Genomic DNA, 20,741 nt, shown 5'->3' with positions numbered 1-20,741 from the left:
TAAACATGCCTTCAACTTGAAGCCTTCCCCATTCCATTATCCTCACCATGTGCTCTTTCAGTAGGTCATTAAATGAAATATTCTTATTTAAAAGTAGCCTTTGACAATGCCTAAGGAACAGTCTTTTGTTTTGTCTTTTCAAGAGGACATTCACCTCCACAGCTGAAAATTTCTGTTGAATTAAAGAGTTTGAATCATCCCATATTGGAAAATTTTGAGATTTGTAAAATGCTGTGGATCTGAAATCTCAGAGGATTCACTTATCAGTTTATGTCATTATAGGCAGTTAAGAGTTCAATTTAGAAAAATTCCTGATCTGTCCTTCCCATTTTTCTGGGTTACCCACTCAAAGGCTTGGTGGGGGGGGGGGTGCATGGAGTGAGAATTAAAGAAAAAATGGGCAAGAGATCTCTAGTGGAGATGGGGTCTTTGTGTAGGCTATCGAAGTCCTCAGAAATAAAATACAAGTCACATAGGTGCTGTTATATTTTGTAGTAGCCACATTTTAAAAAGTAACAGGAAATAGGTGTAATTAATTTTAATATAATTTTTCTAACCAAATCATTCAAAGTACTATAATTAGAACATGTAACTAATGTAAAGAAATATATGAGATATTTTTCATTCTTATTTTCATATTAAGTCAAGGAATCCAGTGTATATTTTAATTTACAGCCCAGTGGATTTGGGTCTGGCTAAATTTCAACTCAATAGCCAATCGTGAGCTGGACAGCACAAATAAGCCATTCCTTTCCGTTTCTTCGTGGAGCCTGCGACATCTCCATCCTTGCTTCTGGGGTTACCTACCTTCTGATCTTCAGAATTCAGCTCAAAACACCTTTCCTGCTAGCTACATGGGGAACTAAAAGTAGGATCACAAGTTTGAGACCAGCCTAGGCAATTTACTGAGACCTTGTCAACATCAACAACAAAAAGAAAAGCAAAACAACCCCTCCCCCACAAAACAACAAAACCTTTCCTAAAGAGGAATCCCATCTAATGAGGTCATTCTGTATACCATTCTGAATACCTGTTTTGTTGTTACCAGAATCAATCTCTTCTAGAATGACCTTATTTATTAGCTATTTATTATCTACCTTTTCCATCAGAATGCAGGTTTCACCAGGGCAAGGGATTTTAAAAATTCCTTTTTATTTCCCACGATTTTCCCGTGCCAAGCACTGTACCTGGCATACTTAGGTTGTCCAGTACACATTTGCGTGACGAAGGAATCGGGTTTCTCTAAACAGAGCTGAAGAGGGCAGCTAGGCGACGTGTCACAGGTGGGGCGCCCACTTTCGGCTTGACCGCCCTCCCTCCCTTTCTTTCTCCCTCCCTCGCCGGCGTGGGTGTGGGGTAAGTGGGTGTGTGCTCGGTAGAGCGCGCCAGCGAGCCTGGAGCGTGGAGCCAGGAGGAGCAGCGAGCGCAGCGCAGAATCCGCAGCGCTGGCCCGGCTGCTCAGAGGTGGGTGGGCCGCGCCGCCAGCCCGCCAGCGGGGTCTCCATTGGCCGCCTGTCCCGAAGGCGGCGAGGAGAGGAGAGGGTGTTCCGTAGCCGGAGCGGGAGAGCACGGTGAAGCTGTTGCCGAGGACATTGTTCCCACAGCGAAGGGGGCACGGCGACCCTCGCGGCTCTAGTGTTGGAGCCGGCACGGCCACGCGAGATCTGCGCCCTCCACTCGCTGGCTTGCTGCACTCCTGCAGCTGCCCTACAGGTCCCCGGCGTTGGTGCCTATGATCGGCTTGCGACAGCGTCCGGAGAGACCCGGGGAGCTCCGGGACGCCGGGGTGAGTGGCCATAAGCGGTTTTCAGATCCTTCCCGGGCCCCGCCGCCAGCTTTTGCTTTCGTGGCGGCCGCGCGGCTGGGTTTGCCTGAGTAGTACCCGGGGCAACAGGGAAGGCCAAGGGGGGCAAACTTGGTTACGGGGAGGAGGATCTCAGTCGTTCGGCGTCCCCAGTCTTGAGCACCGCTTCGGAACAGGTGGCGCGGGTCGGGCGCTTTGTGTTGGGGATCGGGGGCCCGGAGCTGGCGGCCGCGCCTCCCTGGCCGCTCCCTTCCCTCCCTTGCTCCCCCGGGCGGCGGCACGCCGAGTCGACCGGGTAACGGAGAGAGAGTCGTCAGGAATGTATCTCTGGGGAAAGGGAAAAGGTGGCAGAGGCTTGAGGGAGGAGGGCGGGAGCCGAGAGGTGGCGCGGGGGTGTCACTGCCGAGAAGGCTAGAAAGGGATGCCTTTAGCGAGGCGCGTTCCTCCCGGGCGAGGGTTTCATTCTTCCTCTGCGCCCCTGGAGGTGGGGAGCTGGGTGGGCGTGTGTGCTTAGAAAGGGGAGGAGGGGGAGGACAGTCACTTCCGGAGCTTGTTCGGATCTGGGCGCACAGACGGGACGGGGACCTTGGGATACAGTGATGTCCGGACCTCACGCGCGCGGGTTCTTCGTAGTTGGGGTCGTCCCGAGCTCGCCTTTAACAAAGGGTGCGTCTCTCCACGCGGCTGGGGCAGCGCCAGATACCTGGTCTCTAGTGTGCAGGTCTTAGTACTGGGGAGATCTGCTTCCTTTTAAGATTGTCATTTTATTATCATTGGCTTTCTTTCATTTCTTCGTATTTTAAAGGACTGGAGACTGATGCATGAGGGGCCAACATCCGTACAGGAGCGGTGGTGATGGTTTGGGGAGCGGAGCTGAAGTGCGCTGGGCTTTGGTGAGGTGTGACAGTTTATCATGACCGTGTTCAGGCAGGAAAACGTGGATGATTACTACGACACCGGCGAGGAACTTGGCAGGTACAAGGGGTGTGGATGCACGGCTACTGGGTTGTGGAATGCAACAATAATACTGGAGGTGGTGGGCGGCGTTAAACAAACGCAGTTTCAATCATGCATCTCCTTTGCCCTTTCAGGAGCAAATTGTAGAGAAGAGAGTTACTAATGCAGTGAAGGCCAGGGACCAGAAATAAACTGTTTGATCCAAGGGATGGAGAAGAGCAGCCTTTTAGTTCTCCGTTATTATATATAGGGTATTGATAAGAATCCCTGCACAAGAACAGATTTAATTGTCCGCACTAAGTCTTGTCAGCCTTTGCCCTTCTGAGACAATGAGGCAAACGCTAAGATTCTAATTGCCACTGGAGTTAGTTCTAATGTGTGATTTAAACAGAGTACAAATTAATTAATAGCCTTTTAAAAATTTTAATACTTTCCCTCTTTCTGAATTTTCAGTGTAACATGAGCAAGCTTTGGTAGGTGGTAAATGGAAACTTGCCAGATGTTGATGTTGGGCTTGGATTTTGAAACTTCTTCCAACCAGTAATTTAATTATCCAGTTGGTGTTGGCGGTTGCTTTGGTTTCATTTACAATGTTGAATTTTTAACAAATCAATGAGTCTAATATGGCTATCTGGATTCAGAGCATACTTTCATTACTACTCTACTGTAGGAGCTGTGATTCTCAGTAAAATGTTTCAGTTTCCAGGCAGACACAGTATTGTTTCTTGGGGAGCATCTAAAGACTGCTGGGTATTTCCTTTGGATATTCCACAGAATATTGGGTTCTGCTTTACGTTAGCACTTTTCATACCTCAAAATTCAGTTTATGGAGTCTGTGGTGTATTTGTGTTGAAAGTGAAGAAACAAAAGGATCTTTAAATTAAGAAAAAAGTGTATGTGTATTGAAATTTGTGTTTTCCCAACACACCTGATGTCTTCATACATAGCTTCCTTTTTCTTCATGAGAAGGAAAATATAAAAAATACCCCCACACTAGATTACCTATTGAGAATTAGGAAAGCTGGGATTAATGAAAAATTTTGAATCTTCAGATGATAGTGAAGAATGAAAAGTAATTTTTTAAAAGTTCCTGTAAGGAAATATTTCTGTGTATGTTTAGTGTTGACTCAAAACATTGGTGGGAGGCTGTGCTTAGGAGGAGGTTACTATTTTTGAGATTTAGTGAGTCAGTAAGAAGGAAAGCTCTTGGAAAAATCACATTTTCATGGATATATTTAAGATTGAGCCTTAAGAGAGTGAAGTTTAAATACTTGGTTGAACTGGAATTAAACAACTATTCCTGTGTTTTCAATAAGATGAGTGATATATGGAGTTTTCCTTTGGGACTAGAAAATAAAAAAGATGAAAAAATATATTTCATTTCCATTTGTGTAGGGTGGTCTGGTTATATGAATTCATTTGTAAAGAGAAATGATTTAAATTAGGTGAAATGATTGTTTAATGGATTAAGTATATTGCCCTTGTTTTCATAATGATCTTTTGGTAGAATTATATGTTAAAAGAAAGGGGGAAAAAAAAAACAACAAAAAAATGAAGCCTCCCTGTGGCTGGTGAAGGGAGTTTGTGATCTTTATTTCATGGGTGCAATGACAAGGGAGATGATTTGCTCATTTGTCACTAGCATTTTGCTTTGATTTTGACTCTGTCTACATTTCTGTATGTAACTTTCTCTCTACTGTGCAAGACTAATTGTTTATTAAATAATTTATGTGACCTAGGAATTTGAAAGAAGTGTACTGAAAAACTGGGAATTTGGAATTTTTTTTTTCATTTTCTTTTATTTTTTTATTAGTGAACTATAGCTGTGTGCAGTGGTACATAATTGTAATCCCAGCTGCTTAGGAGGCTGAGGTGGGATGATCACAAGTTCAAGGCCAACTGTGCAACTTATCAAGACCGTATTTCAAAATAAAATAAAAGGACTAGGGATGTAGCTCAGTGGTAGAGCCTTTGCCTAGCATGCACAAAGTCCTGGGTTTTGAACCCCAGCACTGAAAACAAACAAACAAACAAAAGCATACATAAGACACACATACACACACACACTACCCAATTATCTTGTGTAGCTGCTATTGTTCTTACTAAAATATGGGGGGAAAAGTGACTTTTTCTGAAGGGCCTTTCAAATCCTTTGATTTTTTTTTTTTATATTTGTCTAGTATGTAGCTACTTCCCCAAAACAAGTCTTAATGTAATATGGACAGGTAGGAAAGGTGCTACTTATATGATGGATGTGTCACTGAGAGAAGATTGGGTGTGGAGGCAACAGTTTAGTGGCAGAAAATAGAAATGAGCAGGTATTTGGCACAAATGCAAGGCTGCTCTAAGTAATGAGCTGTGCGATCCTAAGCAGTCAATTTTAAGCGAACCAATACCTAGACTTTACCTACATATCTTTAGCAATAATCTAAATTGTTGTCACTTTATAAGTGTACTGAGACAAAATCAATAGAAAGAGGAGGGAAGATGGGTTTTTAAAATAGAATACAATATTATGATTATGATTTTACTTTTGGTAAAACTGAGTGCATGCATGTATGAATGTGTGTGTCTGTGTATACTGCCCAAGACTTTTTAAAAAGCTTTCTGCCAAATCATAATGTCCATAACATATTATGATTGTTGCAGGAGTGATGGCTCATGTGAACAGATAAAATGGTTCAAAACCTAGCTCTGAAGATTTCTAGGTTTATAATCTTGAACAGGTCAAATATCCAGTCTGACCCTCAGAATCTTCAGCTATGAAGTGGGAGGCCTGGTGTTTATTTGTGGCTGTTGTGAAAATAAAGTAATCTGACATATGTAAAAGCATTTATTTATTTTTGGTACTGGGAATTGAATCCAGGGGTGCTCTACCACTAAGCTACATCCCCTAAGACTCCCACCTTTTATTTGGAGATAAGGTCTCACTAAATTGCTGAGACTGGCCTTAAACTAGCAATTCTCCTGCCTTAGCCTCTTGAGTTGCTGAGGTTATAGACATGTGCCAACACACCCGGCTGTATATTATCCATAGGACTAGGGAGGACATGTGGGTGTTCTAGGCAGGCTAATAACTTGGCTTTCTATTCCGTCTCCTTTAAGTGTCTGCTTACCAGTTTCTGGAGGGGATGCTGTGGGAAAAGGTCCTGGGGGAGACCCTCTGCTGACAGCTCTTAGTTTCTCCACTGTGATTCTGAATAATGCAGCTCTGGTTTTTGGCTGGCATATGCTCTAAGCAGAAGCAAGTAGCAGTAGATGGGACCTGTCTTTTTTGAAGACTAAGTAATCTTTGATTTTTGACTCCAGGAGGTCCTTAGGGACTCATCCTCTATCCCAGGAGGCTGAGCAAAGAACTACTTCCATCATGTGCTGAAGTCTCTGAGAGGAGTTCTTATACATGTAATTTTCTCCATTTATTGTTACACTGGGTTTTTTAGTACCCTAAGATGCCATGGCACCTCTTATAAGTTGGCGCCATGGGGAGCTCAAGGCTGACTTGCCCTACTTTTAGACTGTGTTTACAACTTTGGTCCTTCACCCTCACCAGTGAGGCTCCTGGACATCTCCTTGTATACTGCTTTCCTGAGTGAATGCCTTTCTTTTGTATCCTACTCTGGTCTGAAGAACCAATTCCCTTAACATCTCTTTCCACAGTAATTTTTTCCTTTCAGGAGTCAAGTGACTTGTCTGAGACACTTGCATAGTCCATTATCATGGACTGTCCAGTGGCATGTACCATCCCTGGTTTGTGTTATTAGTCTTGTATTGCTCCTTGTAGCTAGCTTGCATGTTCCTTCAAGGGTCTCTATAGTTCAGTGTTGTTGAGGTCCGTTGTTCCCAGGTATGCAGAGTGCTGAAGAATGTCAGGCAAATGTGTGATGAATGCCTGAATGAGCTAATGTTGATCTGCTAGTGTGATGCTGAGACCAGAAAAGGGATTTATGATGCAAATGATGAGCCAAGTGTATTGGTGCCCACCTATAATCCCAGCTACTTGGGAATCTGAGCAAGGAAGACCCCCCAATAAAGCCAACATGGTCAATTTAACAAGACCCTGTCTTGAAATAAAATAAATAAATAAAAAGCTTATAATAGAGCTACACTCCCTATTTCTCTAATGGTAACGGGGGAAAAAAGGCAAAAGCAAATGATGGTGCAGATGCTGATGCTGTCTAGAGAGACAGTGTGCAGTGTGGGATAACCTCTGTACACTTATTTGAGAATGATGGAGGTATGTTTGTAGGGTATTGTGAAAATTAAGAAACAATGGTTCCAAACATCTGCCACATAGTCCCTACCTAACATATTACATCATTTAGTAACTTGGTTTTCACACCACAGCATTTATTACCCTGCATAGTATTTGTTTATTTGATTATCTGCTTTTTCCATGATGCTGTGGTTTTGGACTTGCTCATCATTTTAAAAATTTCTCATGCCTAATTAGACGCATGGTACTTAGTAGACGCTCAGTAAATACATGCTCATTGACTAAATGGATAAATATACGAAAAGCACCTTGGAAGAAATATATATCAGGACTTCAATAAGTGGTGATGATGAAGATGAACACTTAGGATATAAAAGCTGCAGCTTATGAAAATAAAAACTGCTTTTGCTTTTACATTCTCTGACTGAATAGTAATGAGCACAGCAGCCAAAATTTCCAGGCACAAGATCCATTTTAAACAAAATAAATGGAGTACAGCATTAAATATTTTACATTGATTTGGATGATTGTTGGAAGCTAATAATTCAAATTTATAACATTTTCCTGTTGGCATAAAATCCATAGGCATTTTAATTGAAGTAAGAAATTGTCCCAAGCTCTGATAGTCTGTGTTTATATTTCACTTGGTTTTCTGCTGATGGCAGGAGTTAGTCCCAAGAATAACAGCAACCCTGTGTGGGTGGAAGAAGAGGTGTTCTGCTGGGTTTTCTCATTGAAAGTGGGAAGCATAGGTCACTGTTAGAGGACTGACTACTGAATATCCTGAAGGACTGTGCTGAGTGTGGTTGTTTTTCTCTTTGCATTTCTGACTCAGAATACTCTCAGACATTTTCTTCTGGTAGGAAAGGCAGCAAAGTTTTAAGAGAGAGATTGTTTGAATACACTCATGCACTGCATAATGATTATTTATAATGGTACCAAAAAGTTCCTATTACCTAGTGATATCACAGCCATTGTAATGTTGCAGCATAACACATTACTGCTCCTGGTATTGCTGGTGTAAGCAGACCTACTGCTCTGCCAGTCTTCTTGAAGCAAAGCACATAAAATTATGTAATATTTGATAATAAACTACTATTACAGGCTTGTGTATTTACTATATACTACATTTTTTTTCTTTTTCTCTTTTTGTGGTATTAGGGATTGAACCCAGGAGCACTTTACCACTGAGATACATTCCCAGCTCTCTTTTTTCCAATAATTTTATATTAGAGCATCATGATTATACATAGTAATTGGGTTCATTTTGATAACATCATACATGTAAAGAATTTAATTTCAATCCCTATTCTTACCCCTTTTTCCTTCCCTCCTTCCTTCCCTAATTCTTCTTCATCTACTCTATTAAACTTCCTTTTTTTCTACACAAGTATGAAAGTTAAATTCACTTTAGTATTTTTATATGTGAATATATCATGACTGTGTTAAATTCATTCCAATTACCTTCTCCTTTCCCTTCTGTCCTCCCTGTCATTCTCCTACCCAGCTCTTTTCTAAAAAAATATTATTATTTAAATTTTAAGACAGTGAGGCCCTAAACAACTTAGTGAGATCCTATCTCAAAAAAAAAAAAAAAATTAAAAAGGGCTAGGGGATGTGGCTCAGTGGTTAAGTACCCCTGGGTTCAATCCCTGGTACTAAGAAAAAAAAGAAAGAAAGAAAGAAAAAAGGTTAAAACACAGGATCTCACTAAGTTGCCCAAGCTGGCTTTGAACTTGTGGCCGGCCCTCCTTCTTCAGTTTCCCAAATCATTGGGATTACTGTTGTACCATCCTGCCCAGCTATATATATATATTTTTTGTTTTTGTTTTTGGTACCAAGGATTGAACCCAGGGGCCCTCGACTACTGAGGCACATCCCCATCCCTATTTATTTGATTATCTGCTGAGTTGCTTAGGGCCCCGCTAAATTGCTGAGGCTGGCTTTGAACTTGCAGTCCTCTGCCTTAGCCTCCCAAGCTGCTAGGATCACAGGCATGTGCTACAATGTCCGGCTTATATAGTACTTTTAACCATTATTTTACAGTATACTTATTTAAAAAGTTTGCTGTAAAACAGGTTTGTGTAATTTTGGTCTATGATGTTAGCACAACGATGAAATTGCCTAACCACATGGTTTTTAGTGTGTATCTTATTGTTAAAGTGATACATGACTGTACATATGTTCGAAGTGGTGGTTAGTGATTTTAAAAATCTGTGCATTGTAGGAGGGGAAGGGTGAGCATGATAAAGTTAGTAAGTGGCAGTTTGGTTGAATGCTTATTTTCTATCGTGTTTGTGTGGTACTTTGGCAAGCATCATTTAAGTTCAGCAGGGCCCAGAGCAGAGGGGTTTGAGGTGATTACTGATAGGGATGGGAAACCAAACAACACTGAAGCTTACTTCCTGTTCCTCAGTTTGGGCTTGTGTCTTACGCAACTATTTAGGAACCTAAAGGCTCCCTAACATTGGCATGTCCCATCAGAGCCATGAGAACACCATAAACTTACTGACAAATGGGTGCTCAGATTAATTCTAATAGTTATATGCAAATGTTCTATCAGAAGAGGTGACATTATCTCTTCTCCTTTGGTTTGTCCTCTTGTCTACTAGCAAAATTGTAACTACTTGAAGGCACAGACTAGTTCACTGAGGTGGGGTGGAGGAGGAAGGTGAGTGGGTGGAGAGGCACAATCACTGGCTGCTAGATAGTGCTGAGATGGTGGTGGTGGTGGGGGGCAAGGTGACAAGGTCAATATTTTATTACCTGACTCACCAGGAAAACCTGTTAGGAACTTTCATCCTTAATTCACGTCAACTGCTATGTACAGACAACCAAAAAAGCATTTTGTATTGATGAAGTAAAACAGGATTGAAGTAGAAGTCTACTTCTGGCAAGCCATGGTGGTGCATGCCTATAATCAGACTTGGGAGGATTCCAAGTTTGAGGCCAGCCTGGATAACTTAGTGAGACCCTGCCTCAAAATTTCAAAAAGGGCTAGTGATGAAGCTCTCTTAGATATAACTCTTTTATCATTTACACTGTGGCAGAGCACTCCTGGGTTCAATCTCTAGAACAACAACAAAAAAAAAAAAAGAAAAAAAAAAGAAAAAAATTCTAATGGTGAGATATGAATACACCTGGTGACAGAAGGGACATGGCTTTCTTTGGTCCAAGGTAACCCAGAGGCTTCAGGGACAACAACCTGGAGGAAGCTAAGGTGGTCAGCACATCATCCCTTATTTATCTAGTTGGTATTTATACAGGTCAGGTGGCTTTCTCAAGGCAGCTGGTTAGTAAGCACAAGAGAGACCTAGAGTCATGGCCAAGTCTGTTTTATTATCTGCACCATTAGGATTTGAAATCCAAAAGGAGTTGATATTTAAGGACCATGTTTGGGGCATCTGTTAAATGCCAATCCACTTTAGTATGTGCATTGGAAAGGGTAGTTAATAGTAAATAGCAAACACTTCATGGTAGGTTTTCACTGGAAGCTGGCCAAAGCCAATGGGGTTTACCCTTATTGCTCAAGTCACAAGCCATGATGACACACTGGAACCTCCTTTCCTTTTCCAAATAGCTTGTGCCTTGCAGTTATAAATGGTGTTAGCATGTGGTATAGTTAAAGTCAAGTCCCGAAGTTAATAGTTTAGCTTTCTTGAGATTCTTAAAGCACTTTCATTATTATTTAACTTGAATAGTGTAATGTGTAAAAATCTGGTCTCTGCCCCTGGGGCCTACCCACTGAATAACCAGTTTCTCATTTCACTGAGTAGCACTAGTCTAACTTACAACTGGTGTGTGATTGGGACTTTATGTGGAAGGTATTATTCAGTTGTTCCCTTTTGTTTCTAGTAATTTATAAAAATAAAATGCAGCATTTCTTGACCTTAAAGGAGATTATATGGAATTGTGTTTATAATAAATCCAATGTATCATTTTATTAATATTCTTAATGAATTTTTTCAAATTGCAGTTAGGAGAGGACTGAGGAAGAAAATTTGTATTTAGATTTCTACATATTCTAACCAAAATGGGTTTAAAATACCTTTCTCTGGCCAGTATATCTTTCTATTTTTTGAGGTTTTGAGGTGCTAGGGTTTGAACCTAGGGCTTTATTCCTGCAGGGCAAATGCTGTATCACTGAGCCACATTGCCAGCCTCTTACATCTTTCCTAGGTAAAACAAAAAGTGCAATTGTATCCTAGCTGTTGATTTAGTCTGCCAGATGAGTTTTACAAAGAAAAAGTCTAAAACCTAAACTATTTTGTGTTTTGTTTTAATCTTAAACCAAAATAAAACAGTCATGTGATAGTAACAGATCTCTGGGGACATCTGACCAGTGTGGTCTATAGTGATGCAGCTAGTGTGGCCTATGGATCATACTGTAGTCATTTAAATATGACGTGGCTTACCTCAGAGAAATGATCACGAGGCTTGATCATTACCTGTTGATGTTTCCATTGTAGGCTTGGAAAATTTTGCTTTAAACCTAATGTAAATACAGAGATGTCAGGAATGGGAGGATGGGAGAATGTTCTTGATTTTTTTCCCTTAACAAACACATTCAATTTTGGATGAAGAACATAGTGTTTGAGCAAATGAATGCTGATGAATATCATGAAGCAAATGAATATTGATGATGCTTCTATTTATAAACTTGATAGTTTTTGACTGGAGAACTTGGCTTTAAGTATGGATTATCTTTTGGTTCACATTTTTTAGCAAAAGTGCCTGATTATTGTTATTTAGTTATAAATTATGAATAGTAATTATTTTTGAATATTTTAAAGAGAGTTGATAATACGGGTTGAGGATCCTTAATCATGAAATCCAAAATTTGAAACTTTTTGAGCACTTACATAATGCCATAGGTGAAAAGTTCCACAGGACGAACCTTTGTTTCATGCCCAAGATTACTAAAAACATTGCATAAAATTTCCTTCAGAGTATGTGAACAAGAAGCAAATGAATTTCAGTGTTTGAACTTGGGTCATGTCTCCATGATAGCTCATTATATATGTGCAAAGATTCCAAAACTTGAAAAAATTTGAAATGCAAAATACTCCTAATTCCTGTCACTTTGGAAAGAGATATTCAACCTCTGTTAAGTTTTCACTTACAAGAATGAACTAATTTTCATTTTTGAACAGTTCTGTCAATAGTTCATTTATTTCTGCTTTTGAAATCATGTGGCCTTTTTCTTTTTAAGATAAAAAGTCAGAATTTTTTTTTTTTTAATGGTACTAGGGATTGAATCCAGTTGCATTGTTCCACTGAGCCACATCTCTCTTTTTTTTTTTTTTTTTTTTTTTAATTTTGAGACAGGGTCTCCCTAAGTTGCTGATCCTGGCCTTGAATTTGTGATCCTACCTCAGCCTCCCAAGTTCCTGAGGTTTTAGGTGTGTGCCACTCTGCCTGGCTAAAAAACTAAAAATTTTAAAAGAATTTACTATAAGATCTCATATGAGGATGAATAGGTGATCAGGGGAAATAGTGTCAGTAGCTATGTTGGGACAAACAGGGAGGAGAGGTCAATATTTAATGTTGACTCATTCTGATATTTCTACCTTCCTTTGAGAAGTTCTTCTAAATCACTTTGCTTCCTCTGTGTTTTTTGTCATCTGTAATTTATGAGTAAGTAGCAGAAATGTGTGTCTGTGGGAAAGTGATGCAAGCTTGCACCCCTTTGAGTGTAATATTTAAGCGATTGAGTTACAAGCAGTTCACTATATAAAAACAAAGCCATAGGCATTGTATGTATGTGTATCTTGTAGATGACAGACTTAAAGGTGACTGATGAAGTTGGAGATGATGAATGGCACAGGATACACAGAGATGCTGTCCTTAGGAATTTGGTAAACTAAGTAGTACTAAAAAATTATTTGCTACCTTAAAAATACAGATTGAACATCCCTAATCAGAAACTCTAAAGTCAGAAATGTTCTAAATCTCAAAGATTTTTGGAGCACTTCAGATTTTTTGGATTAGGGATGCTCAAACCCATAAGTCTATGCAAATATTCCAAAATCTGAAAAATTCCTAAATCTGTAACACTTCTGGTCCCAAGCTGTTTGGACAAGGGATACTCAAACCATAATATTTTATTGGTCTGTAAATAAGTATAATGTAAAACAGCCTGCTGGGGTATTTCATTGTATACTTGGAATGAGATATACAAGTTGTCTTTCTAAATGTTGTCCTTGCTACTCAGAGTTTCTACAGTTGCACATGAGCTTCTGTGAGTCTTGCCAGAAACTTCCACTGTGGTTCTTAGGCTTCCCTCTGGCTTCAGTTTGTCATGGCATTGTTTCAGTCCCCTCTGCAGCACTCAGAGGGGCCCCTTTTCTTGTTGGTTCTGTTCCTCTGTTGTCTGTACATGTAGGGCACTAATGGGTCCCCCAAGGGCCTGGCTGACTTGAGTAACTTGCCTTGTATTTTTTTCCTCCCTCACTAATGTCACTGTACATGGAATAAAAAAAATATTTACAGTCCTCTCATTTAGAACTGATGAGAGTTTGCTCCAAGCTCTATCATGTATTCTATCTCACGAGTGCTTCGGTCCTCTGATTCAATTGTTTGGGAGAGGAAGTGAATTAGCACAAGTGGAATATTTTCCAGGATGAAATTTTATCATTTCCAGCTTTCCTCCCTACTCCTCTTTTGGCTCAAAGAGATAAGAATGCTTGGCAAATATAGCAGTGGATGGGGAAATTGAAAGCTGGTGGCTGTGTAGAAGCATAAAGTCCCTTGGTTTTATTCAGTATGATTTGAGCACTGAATAAGCATGTCCTGTTGTAAGAATATTCCTAATTAATGAATCATTCTTTAATGGCCTCATTTGAAAAAGCAGCATTCTCTTTATGTAGATAATTTGTGTGTGTGTATGCGTGTATGTGTGTGATTCTAGGTATTGAACCCAGCAGTGCTTTACCACTCAGCTACAACCCATCCCTTTTTATTTTTATTTTGAGACAGAGGCTGGCTTCACACAGGCTGGCTTCAAACTTGCAATCCTATTGCCTCAGCCTCCTAAGTTGCTGGAATTATAGATGTGAGTCACTGGGTCTAGCTCAAATGCAGATAACTGAAAAACAAAAAACAAAAAAACTTATCTACATTAGAAGTTATAACCAGGAAAAACGAAGCAAATAAAAAAATGAATGGCCTGATCACTTTTTTCCCACATCCTTCTCCAGAGCATGTCTAGGGCTAAATTACCATATTAAGCTCTGGTTCTTATTTTCTGTATTCCTTAACCATTTGGATTAGATCATTGACTGTGTTAGTTAACTTTTGCATTGCTGGGACCAACATATCTGAAAAGTTTATTTGGGCCTCATGGTCTCAGAGCTCCTAATCTATAGATGGCTGACTACATTGCTCTGAGCCCAAAATGGGGGAAGGAAAGATTCAGCAAAGGAAAGCCACTCTACCTACCTACAGTTACCACCCAGTCAGTCCTTTCAAACTAGGATGAACTGATTATGTTTCATTTCTCATGATCTGATCATTTACCTCTGAATATTCCTGCATTAACAGGAGCTTTTGGGGGATACCTCATATCCAGACCTATAGCATTGTTTGTATTTTTTTATAATTGGCTTATGCATGTGATTCTTGACTCTGCCTATGGATCATTTGTTTTCAGTAGAGAGAGAACATGACTTTTTGTTTCTCCTGTGTTGGTGGGATTATGCCAAGTGTATAGTAAGCTTTGTGCATTTATAAAGGTACATATACAGAATTAGAATAGTCAGTACAGGACTTTGGACCTGTCTTAGTCCATTTTCTGCTGTTCTAATAGAATGCTACAGACTCAGGTATTTATAAACAAAAATTCATTTGGCTCATATGGTTCTGGAGGTTGGGAAAACGCAGAGCATGGTGCTAGAATTTGCAGAGGGCTCTGTGCCTTGTTTTCCCATGGTGAAGAATGAAAGGGCTGAGCAAGCCAGCAAAAGAAAGCTAGAGAGCCAGTTCCACTGTTATGACGACCCACTCTTGGGGTGACTAACCCACTCCCACAATTATGACATCTGTCTTTTGACCCCATGCCCACATACTGTTGCATTGGGGATCAAGTCTCAACACGAGTTTTGGAGGGGATATTCATACCAGAGTAGGACCCAGATCCTTGACTCCACAACACACTATTACCTTGGAAAAGTCACTCAACTTCTGTGGTATTGAGCTTTCTTATCTGTAAAATGGGGATTACCATCATCCCTTCCTCCTTATCATCATCTCCCTGCCTCCTAAAGATGTATGGATGTATAAGTGTATGTACAGTGCTTGTCACAGTACTAGGCACACAGTAGTTGCTTAAGAGAAGGTGGCTGTTTAACAAGACAGAAAGAGCAAGAGGGAAAGAGAGACACAGAGAGAGAATGAGACTATGCAAACTGTTTTTTGGTCTGTGTACCTTTGTCTTACCTCTGCTCTCTTCCTTCCTCATTAACATACCTAGGTTCTAGCCTGGGCCCTTGGAGTGAATGGGGTGGGGCTCCCTTCAGCTATGTCCTTCTCCTTTTTTTGTCTGTTTCTCTCTCCCTCTTTGGTTCAGTCTGTCTGGTGGGCTCATTCTGCCTAGTTTAATGTTGTTTACCTTATCCATTTTTTCTATGTGTACCTGCCCCATGCTGGCTGGCTTGGACCCAAGACTCAGTTTGTGTTGGGCTCCCTCAGTGAGTTCTCATGATGAAGTGCTAGTTGGTTCTTAGAGTTCCTAAGAAACACATTAACTAGAAATTTACCTATGCATTTAAAAGTCTGCAACTAGAAGTGAAGCTAAAATAATGGCCTTTTCCAAAGTCCGTTGGGACAGCATGGGAAAGGGGAGGGAGACATTTCATTAGGAGTATCTGTTAAGATGAAAAGAGGTGTTTTCAAAGAGGCAAAGACAACTTAAAGCTGTACTACAGCCTGAAGCTGGTTGTTCTGTATGAGGACTGCTTAGAAATGCTTTAAGGGATGATCATCCTTGCATGTCCGAGAACCTGAGACAGTGTGTCACCATGTCATTCATGTTTTACTATGCTGTGCTTAAGTTCTCCAACTATACATTTCTTTCTTTCTTTCCTCCTCCTCCTCCTCCTTCTTCTTCTTCTTCTTTTTTTTTTTTTTTTTTTTGCTGCAGGGGGTGGGTGGGACAGGGATTGAACCCAGGAGTGCTTAACCACTTAGCCACATCCCAGGCCCTTTAAATTTTTTTAAAAGAATTTATTTATTTATGTTTTTGGTACCATGGATTGAACTCAGGCCATTCAACTGGTGAGCCACATCTGCAGGCCTACGTTTTGTATTTTATTTATAGACAGGGTCTTACTGAATTGCTTAGTGCCTCACCATTGCTGAGGCTGGCTTTCAACTTGCGATCCTTCTGCCCCAGCCTTCTAAGCTGCTGGGATTACAGTTGTATACTACTGTGCCTGGCTGGAACAATATATTTCATCTTTCAAGTTTATGTTTTAAATGAAAAACTAACTGCCTTAAGTGCCCAAATATGACAGTAGGAATTTGATCGGGAAAATGAGTAATTGATTTTTTGTTATGGATCTTTATGGAGAGAGGAGTCTCAAATGAGTATGGGCATCTGGGTTCCTGACCAAGATGAGCTTGCTACAGAATGTAAGACATACGGCAGATCCGGAGGCCCCATTCATTTCTGACACGTACTAATTTAAGATGTGAGAATGGGTGTTTTGCCAAGCCAGAATTGTCCGTGCCAAGAAAAGCCTATTAGGTTGGTGGCTGAAAGGCTGAATTGTTAGGATTTGCTTAATGGCGAGGCTCTGCCAGCTGCTGTGGGTAAATGCCCACTTACACGTCTGAGTGCCTGTCCTTGTTTGCCTGGAGTGGGGTCTAGTTTGTTCAAGGAACATGGTTGCTGAAGGGGAAGCCCCTTTAAGGATTCTTCCCAATTTCTGGCTTCTTGGGTGAATATCTTTGTTTTTTAAAGAAAACATTAAGTACAAACTTGAAAAGGAAAATGCCTGGAAATTGAATTTATGATTTCAGATAAAAAATTAAGGAGTTAAAATGCTAAATTAATAAAGGGTGATATAAATAGTTGTTAAACAAAACTGTCATCTGAACCATAATATGTGACTATTGTTTATCATTCATCTGAGGTTGACTGACCACTTGAATGATATTGTCCAGGGTAGAGCCCTTCATTTTAATAACCTTTCAAGTAAGGCAGACAGACTTTTACATAATGGAAAATAATAGAAAGCTTGTACAAGAAGTGAGATAAACAGGTGTAGGGGTTTAACTCAGTGGTAGAGTGTTTGTCTAGGTCCTGTGTCTGATCCCTAGCCTGGCAAACAAACAAACAAAAACCACCAAAAAAAAAAAAAAAAAAAAAAAAGAAAAGGGGGGAGGGATGGCAGGATAAACAAACCATGAAAAATTTTTTTGAGTTTGGGCAAGGAGAAGTCATTCTGACTGGGAAGATTCATTCATTTATTCGGATTCTTGTGGGGGACATAAAAATCTAAACATATAGGTTTAGGCATGGATATTTATGTGTCTATTTGTATATTCCCTGGAAGAAACTGGAAATCATACATTAAGGAAGAGGACGAGAAAGCTAAGATTTCCTAGGGATGCTTTCTAGACCAGCAGCTGGAAGTAAGTACTGTAAATCACTTCTTACAGATGTGAAGACCAGGGCTAAGAAAGATGATGACTTTTGGGTAGTTTATTTATTTTTTATTTTTTAGTAATGGGGTTTGAAGTCAGGGGCACTTCATCTCTAGCTATATCCCCAACCCTTTGAATTTTTTATTTTGACACAAACTTGCTAAGTTGTGCAGGCCTGGCCAAGTTGCCGAGAATGGCTCTGAACTTGCATTTCTCCTGCTTCAGCCTCCCAAGTTGCTGGGATTATAGGGTCTTGTCTCTGCACCAGCTTGGATAGTGTGTTTAAAATGGTGGTGGTAACAGTTGGACTTCCAAATTGTTAAGCCATGTCTGGAAATGGAATGGTGAGTGTGCAGTTTATTTTGTGAACTGTTTTCTGTCACTGTCATGGGAGAGAGAAGTTTAAAGAAGTATAAAGTATCTGGTACAGTTCTGACTCATTTGGAATGGTCAGTACATATTTATTTCCTTGTTTCCTCTATACACGCATTCTTATTCTTGGCACTAACATGGTGTGGAAAATCCTCTCGTGTGGATTCCTGCTGTACTGGAAGGTGTTTGTCTTTCTGTTTTCCCTTGAGTTCCCTCTACAGATGGGACATGATGTTCTGTTCTGTGTGAGAAGAAAGCAAAAGTCATCATTCATTATCATGTGAAAAATGTATTTTGCTTAGCTATGAAGTTAGGTACCATGTGCAATTTTTCTTTTTTTGGTATTAGGGATTGAACATAGGGGTGCTTTACCATTGCCTTATTTTTATCTTGAAGCAGGTCTCACTAAGTTTCCTAGGCTGGTCTTAACTTGCTGTCCTTCTGCTTCAGCTTTCCATGTCTCTGGCATTATAGGCGTGCAGCATTGTGCCTAGCTCCATGTGTGCACCTTTTTGCAAGTATTAACTGCATTTAATTTCTCAGACTACCTCTTCATGGAGACTTGGCAAATTTTTTCTATAAAAACTATCAATCTTTTAGCTATTTGGGCCATATGGTCTCTTGCAACAACTTAACTCTGCTCTTAGAGTTTGAAAGCAGCTTAGACAATCCATGACCAAATGGGTGTGGCTATATTCTAGTAAAAAAAGCAGTGGGCTGGGTTTATTCTGTGGATCATAATTTGCTAGTCCTGCTTTATTTTACCCATGACTAAAGCAAGTCTCAAAGAGGTGAAATAATTCAGTTTATCCAAATGAGGAACAGGCTAAGCTAAGATTCAGCCCTGAGCCTATCTGGCTCTGAAGCCCGTGTTCTTTTTATCTCATCATGCAGCTCACAAACTTTGTGCTGTCTGTTGGATGAGATGGGCTTGTGTGGGTGACGGGAGGATGCCAAATTGGGGGCTATTGGTGCAAACAGTGGGGAGGCAGAGTTTGGCTCAGTAGGAGGAACTTGAAACTAACAGTTTCAACTTGAAGCTGTTTAACAGTAACCTGCTGTGAGCAGGTGTGGGTGAGGAAGTGAGTATTAGACACTAGAAGTGTTCGTGTTAAGTGTCCACCTGTCTGGAACTTTGAGAAAAGGTGATTGGTTTGGGGAAGAAGTTGCATTGATAACCTCTGTGGAATTCTTCCAGCCCTGGGGATCTGTGGTGAACAGCAAAGAAAGCCATTTAGGTGACAGCATCAGTCAGAGTCTCCTTTAACCCTTGCACACTGGCCCCAACACCTGCCAGTAGAGTAACTACTGTTTTCTCCCCATCCTTAGAGTCCAAACCTACGGATCTCTCCTGTTCATTCCTGATGTCTGCTTCACTTTGGGCCAGGACCACCAACCAGCCCTCTTCTATAGTGGTCAGCAACAGCCCCAGCCCCCTATCCCTGGCTCCAAGCACTCATCCCACACTCAACTGAATCCCCAAGGAGAACACAAAGGGTAGTGTAGGACAGCTGGGGGTTCATGTTCACCAAGTAGCCCATGTGAAGGTTGCTTGTGAGGGGTGCCCGTGAACTATGGCCTCTGGATGCTGGATGCCAATGTGAGGTTTATACTCTGGCTGATCTTGCTCAAGTTTTTGCCCTTGTCTTTGGTGTAGAAGTTGGGACAGTCTCCAGCAACACTTTCTTTTTCTCTGTGTCTTCACTGATTTCCAGCTAGAGGTAGGTATGGCCAGACTTCCTTGTCTACTGCCAGCTCCGTAGCAAATAACGCTGCCTGCCTCTAGGGCCAGGTCCGATTGTGGGCTTTCTGCAAATGCCACTTTGTGGAGTCTGGGCCTCCCATCCGAGGGTCAGCCCTTAGCTCCAGGCCAGCCCTGGCAGACACCACAGTTTTTGCCTCACCTTGTCCTGCCCCTCCCTGCTAGATGCTGCCTTAGTTACTTTCTTGTGTGAATCCCCTTCTTATGAGTGACTTTCTTATGTTGGTCTACCCTGTGCTTTCCCATCAGTGACTCCTGCTCTGGTTTCCATGATTTTATATATGTGTGTGTGTGTGTGTGTGTGTGTGTGTGTGTGTGTGTGTGTGTGTGTATAAGACAGGGTCTCACTAAGTTCCTGAGGTGGGCTGTGAACTTGTGATCCTCTTGCTTTCACCTCAGCCTCCCTAGTAGTTGGGATGATAGGCATGTGCCACTGCGTCCAACTCATGACTTCATTTTTAACCTGCATAATAGTTGTGTATATGAATATGTATTTGTGTGTTTCAGGCTAATTTCCAGCATTTAGTCAAAGCTAGATAACTCCTTGTTTTTTATTCTCAGAAGCCCTCCAGTTTCTGCCTCGCCCACGGGCCAGGTAGTATAGCATGCTGTGTGGCCAAACTCCATCTCTACCTTCAAGTTTTTTTTTCTCATTTATCCCTTCCTTCTATTGGTGCTTTTAAAGGTACCTGATCAACTCTGGGGACTCCTGGCAGGAGATTTGAAGAGTGCTTTCTGCCTTGTCCACTAAGTTCTGGGGATGTGGTGTTTTCAGAGGTGTAAGCAAGGCTCAGGCGGAGCACTTTTATGAAAATGAATTGAGGAAGCCTGAGGGGGAGGTCAGAGGACAAAAGGACCAGAGGACAAAAGGACCAGAGGACAAAAGGACCGCCTGATTTGGAGGGCATTGTGAAAAGGAAGGGGTGCTGGCAGGAAACTGGATCCCCTTCTGGTGGTTCAGAATGAGGTTACAAAATGTCAGGTAT

At 41.1% G+C, this 20,741-nt stretch overlaps 1 protein-coding gene across 2 annotated transcripts in view; it reads left to right on the top strand.

The window, feature by feature from the left end:
- Positions 1 to 2,638: 2,638 nt before the first annotated feature.
- The window catches only part of Dapk1 (death associated protein kinase 1), a 179,700-nt gene continuing 161,597 nt past the window's right edge, over positions 2,639 to 20,741 (top strand). For both annotated transcript variants that reach the window (XM_040285588.2, XM_005337440.5), the window contains exon 1: positions 2,639 to 2,779. In XM_040285588.2, the coding sequence (XP_040141522.1) occupies positions 2,718 to 2,779 (62 nt within the window). In that variant the 5' untranslated portion in view covers positions 2,639 to 2,717. The remainder of the gene's footprint in view (positions 2,780 to 20,741) is intronic.

The sequence above is a fragment of the Ictidomys tridecemlineatus genome, chromosome 4, assembly GCF_052094955.1.
Source record: "Ictidomys tridecemlineatus isolate mIctTri1 chromosome 4, mIctTri1.hap1, whole genome shotgun sequence".
NCBI classification, from domain to species: Eukaryota; Metazoa; Chordata; class Mammalia; order Rodentia; family Sciuridae; genus Ictidomys; species Ictidomys tridecemlineatus.
The sequence above is the reverse complement of the archived record's forward strand: the minus strand, read 5'-3'. Positions and strand labels throughout refer to the sequence as shown.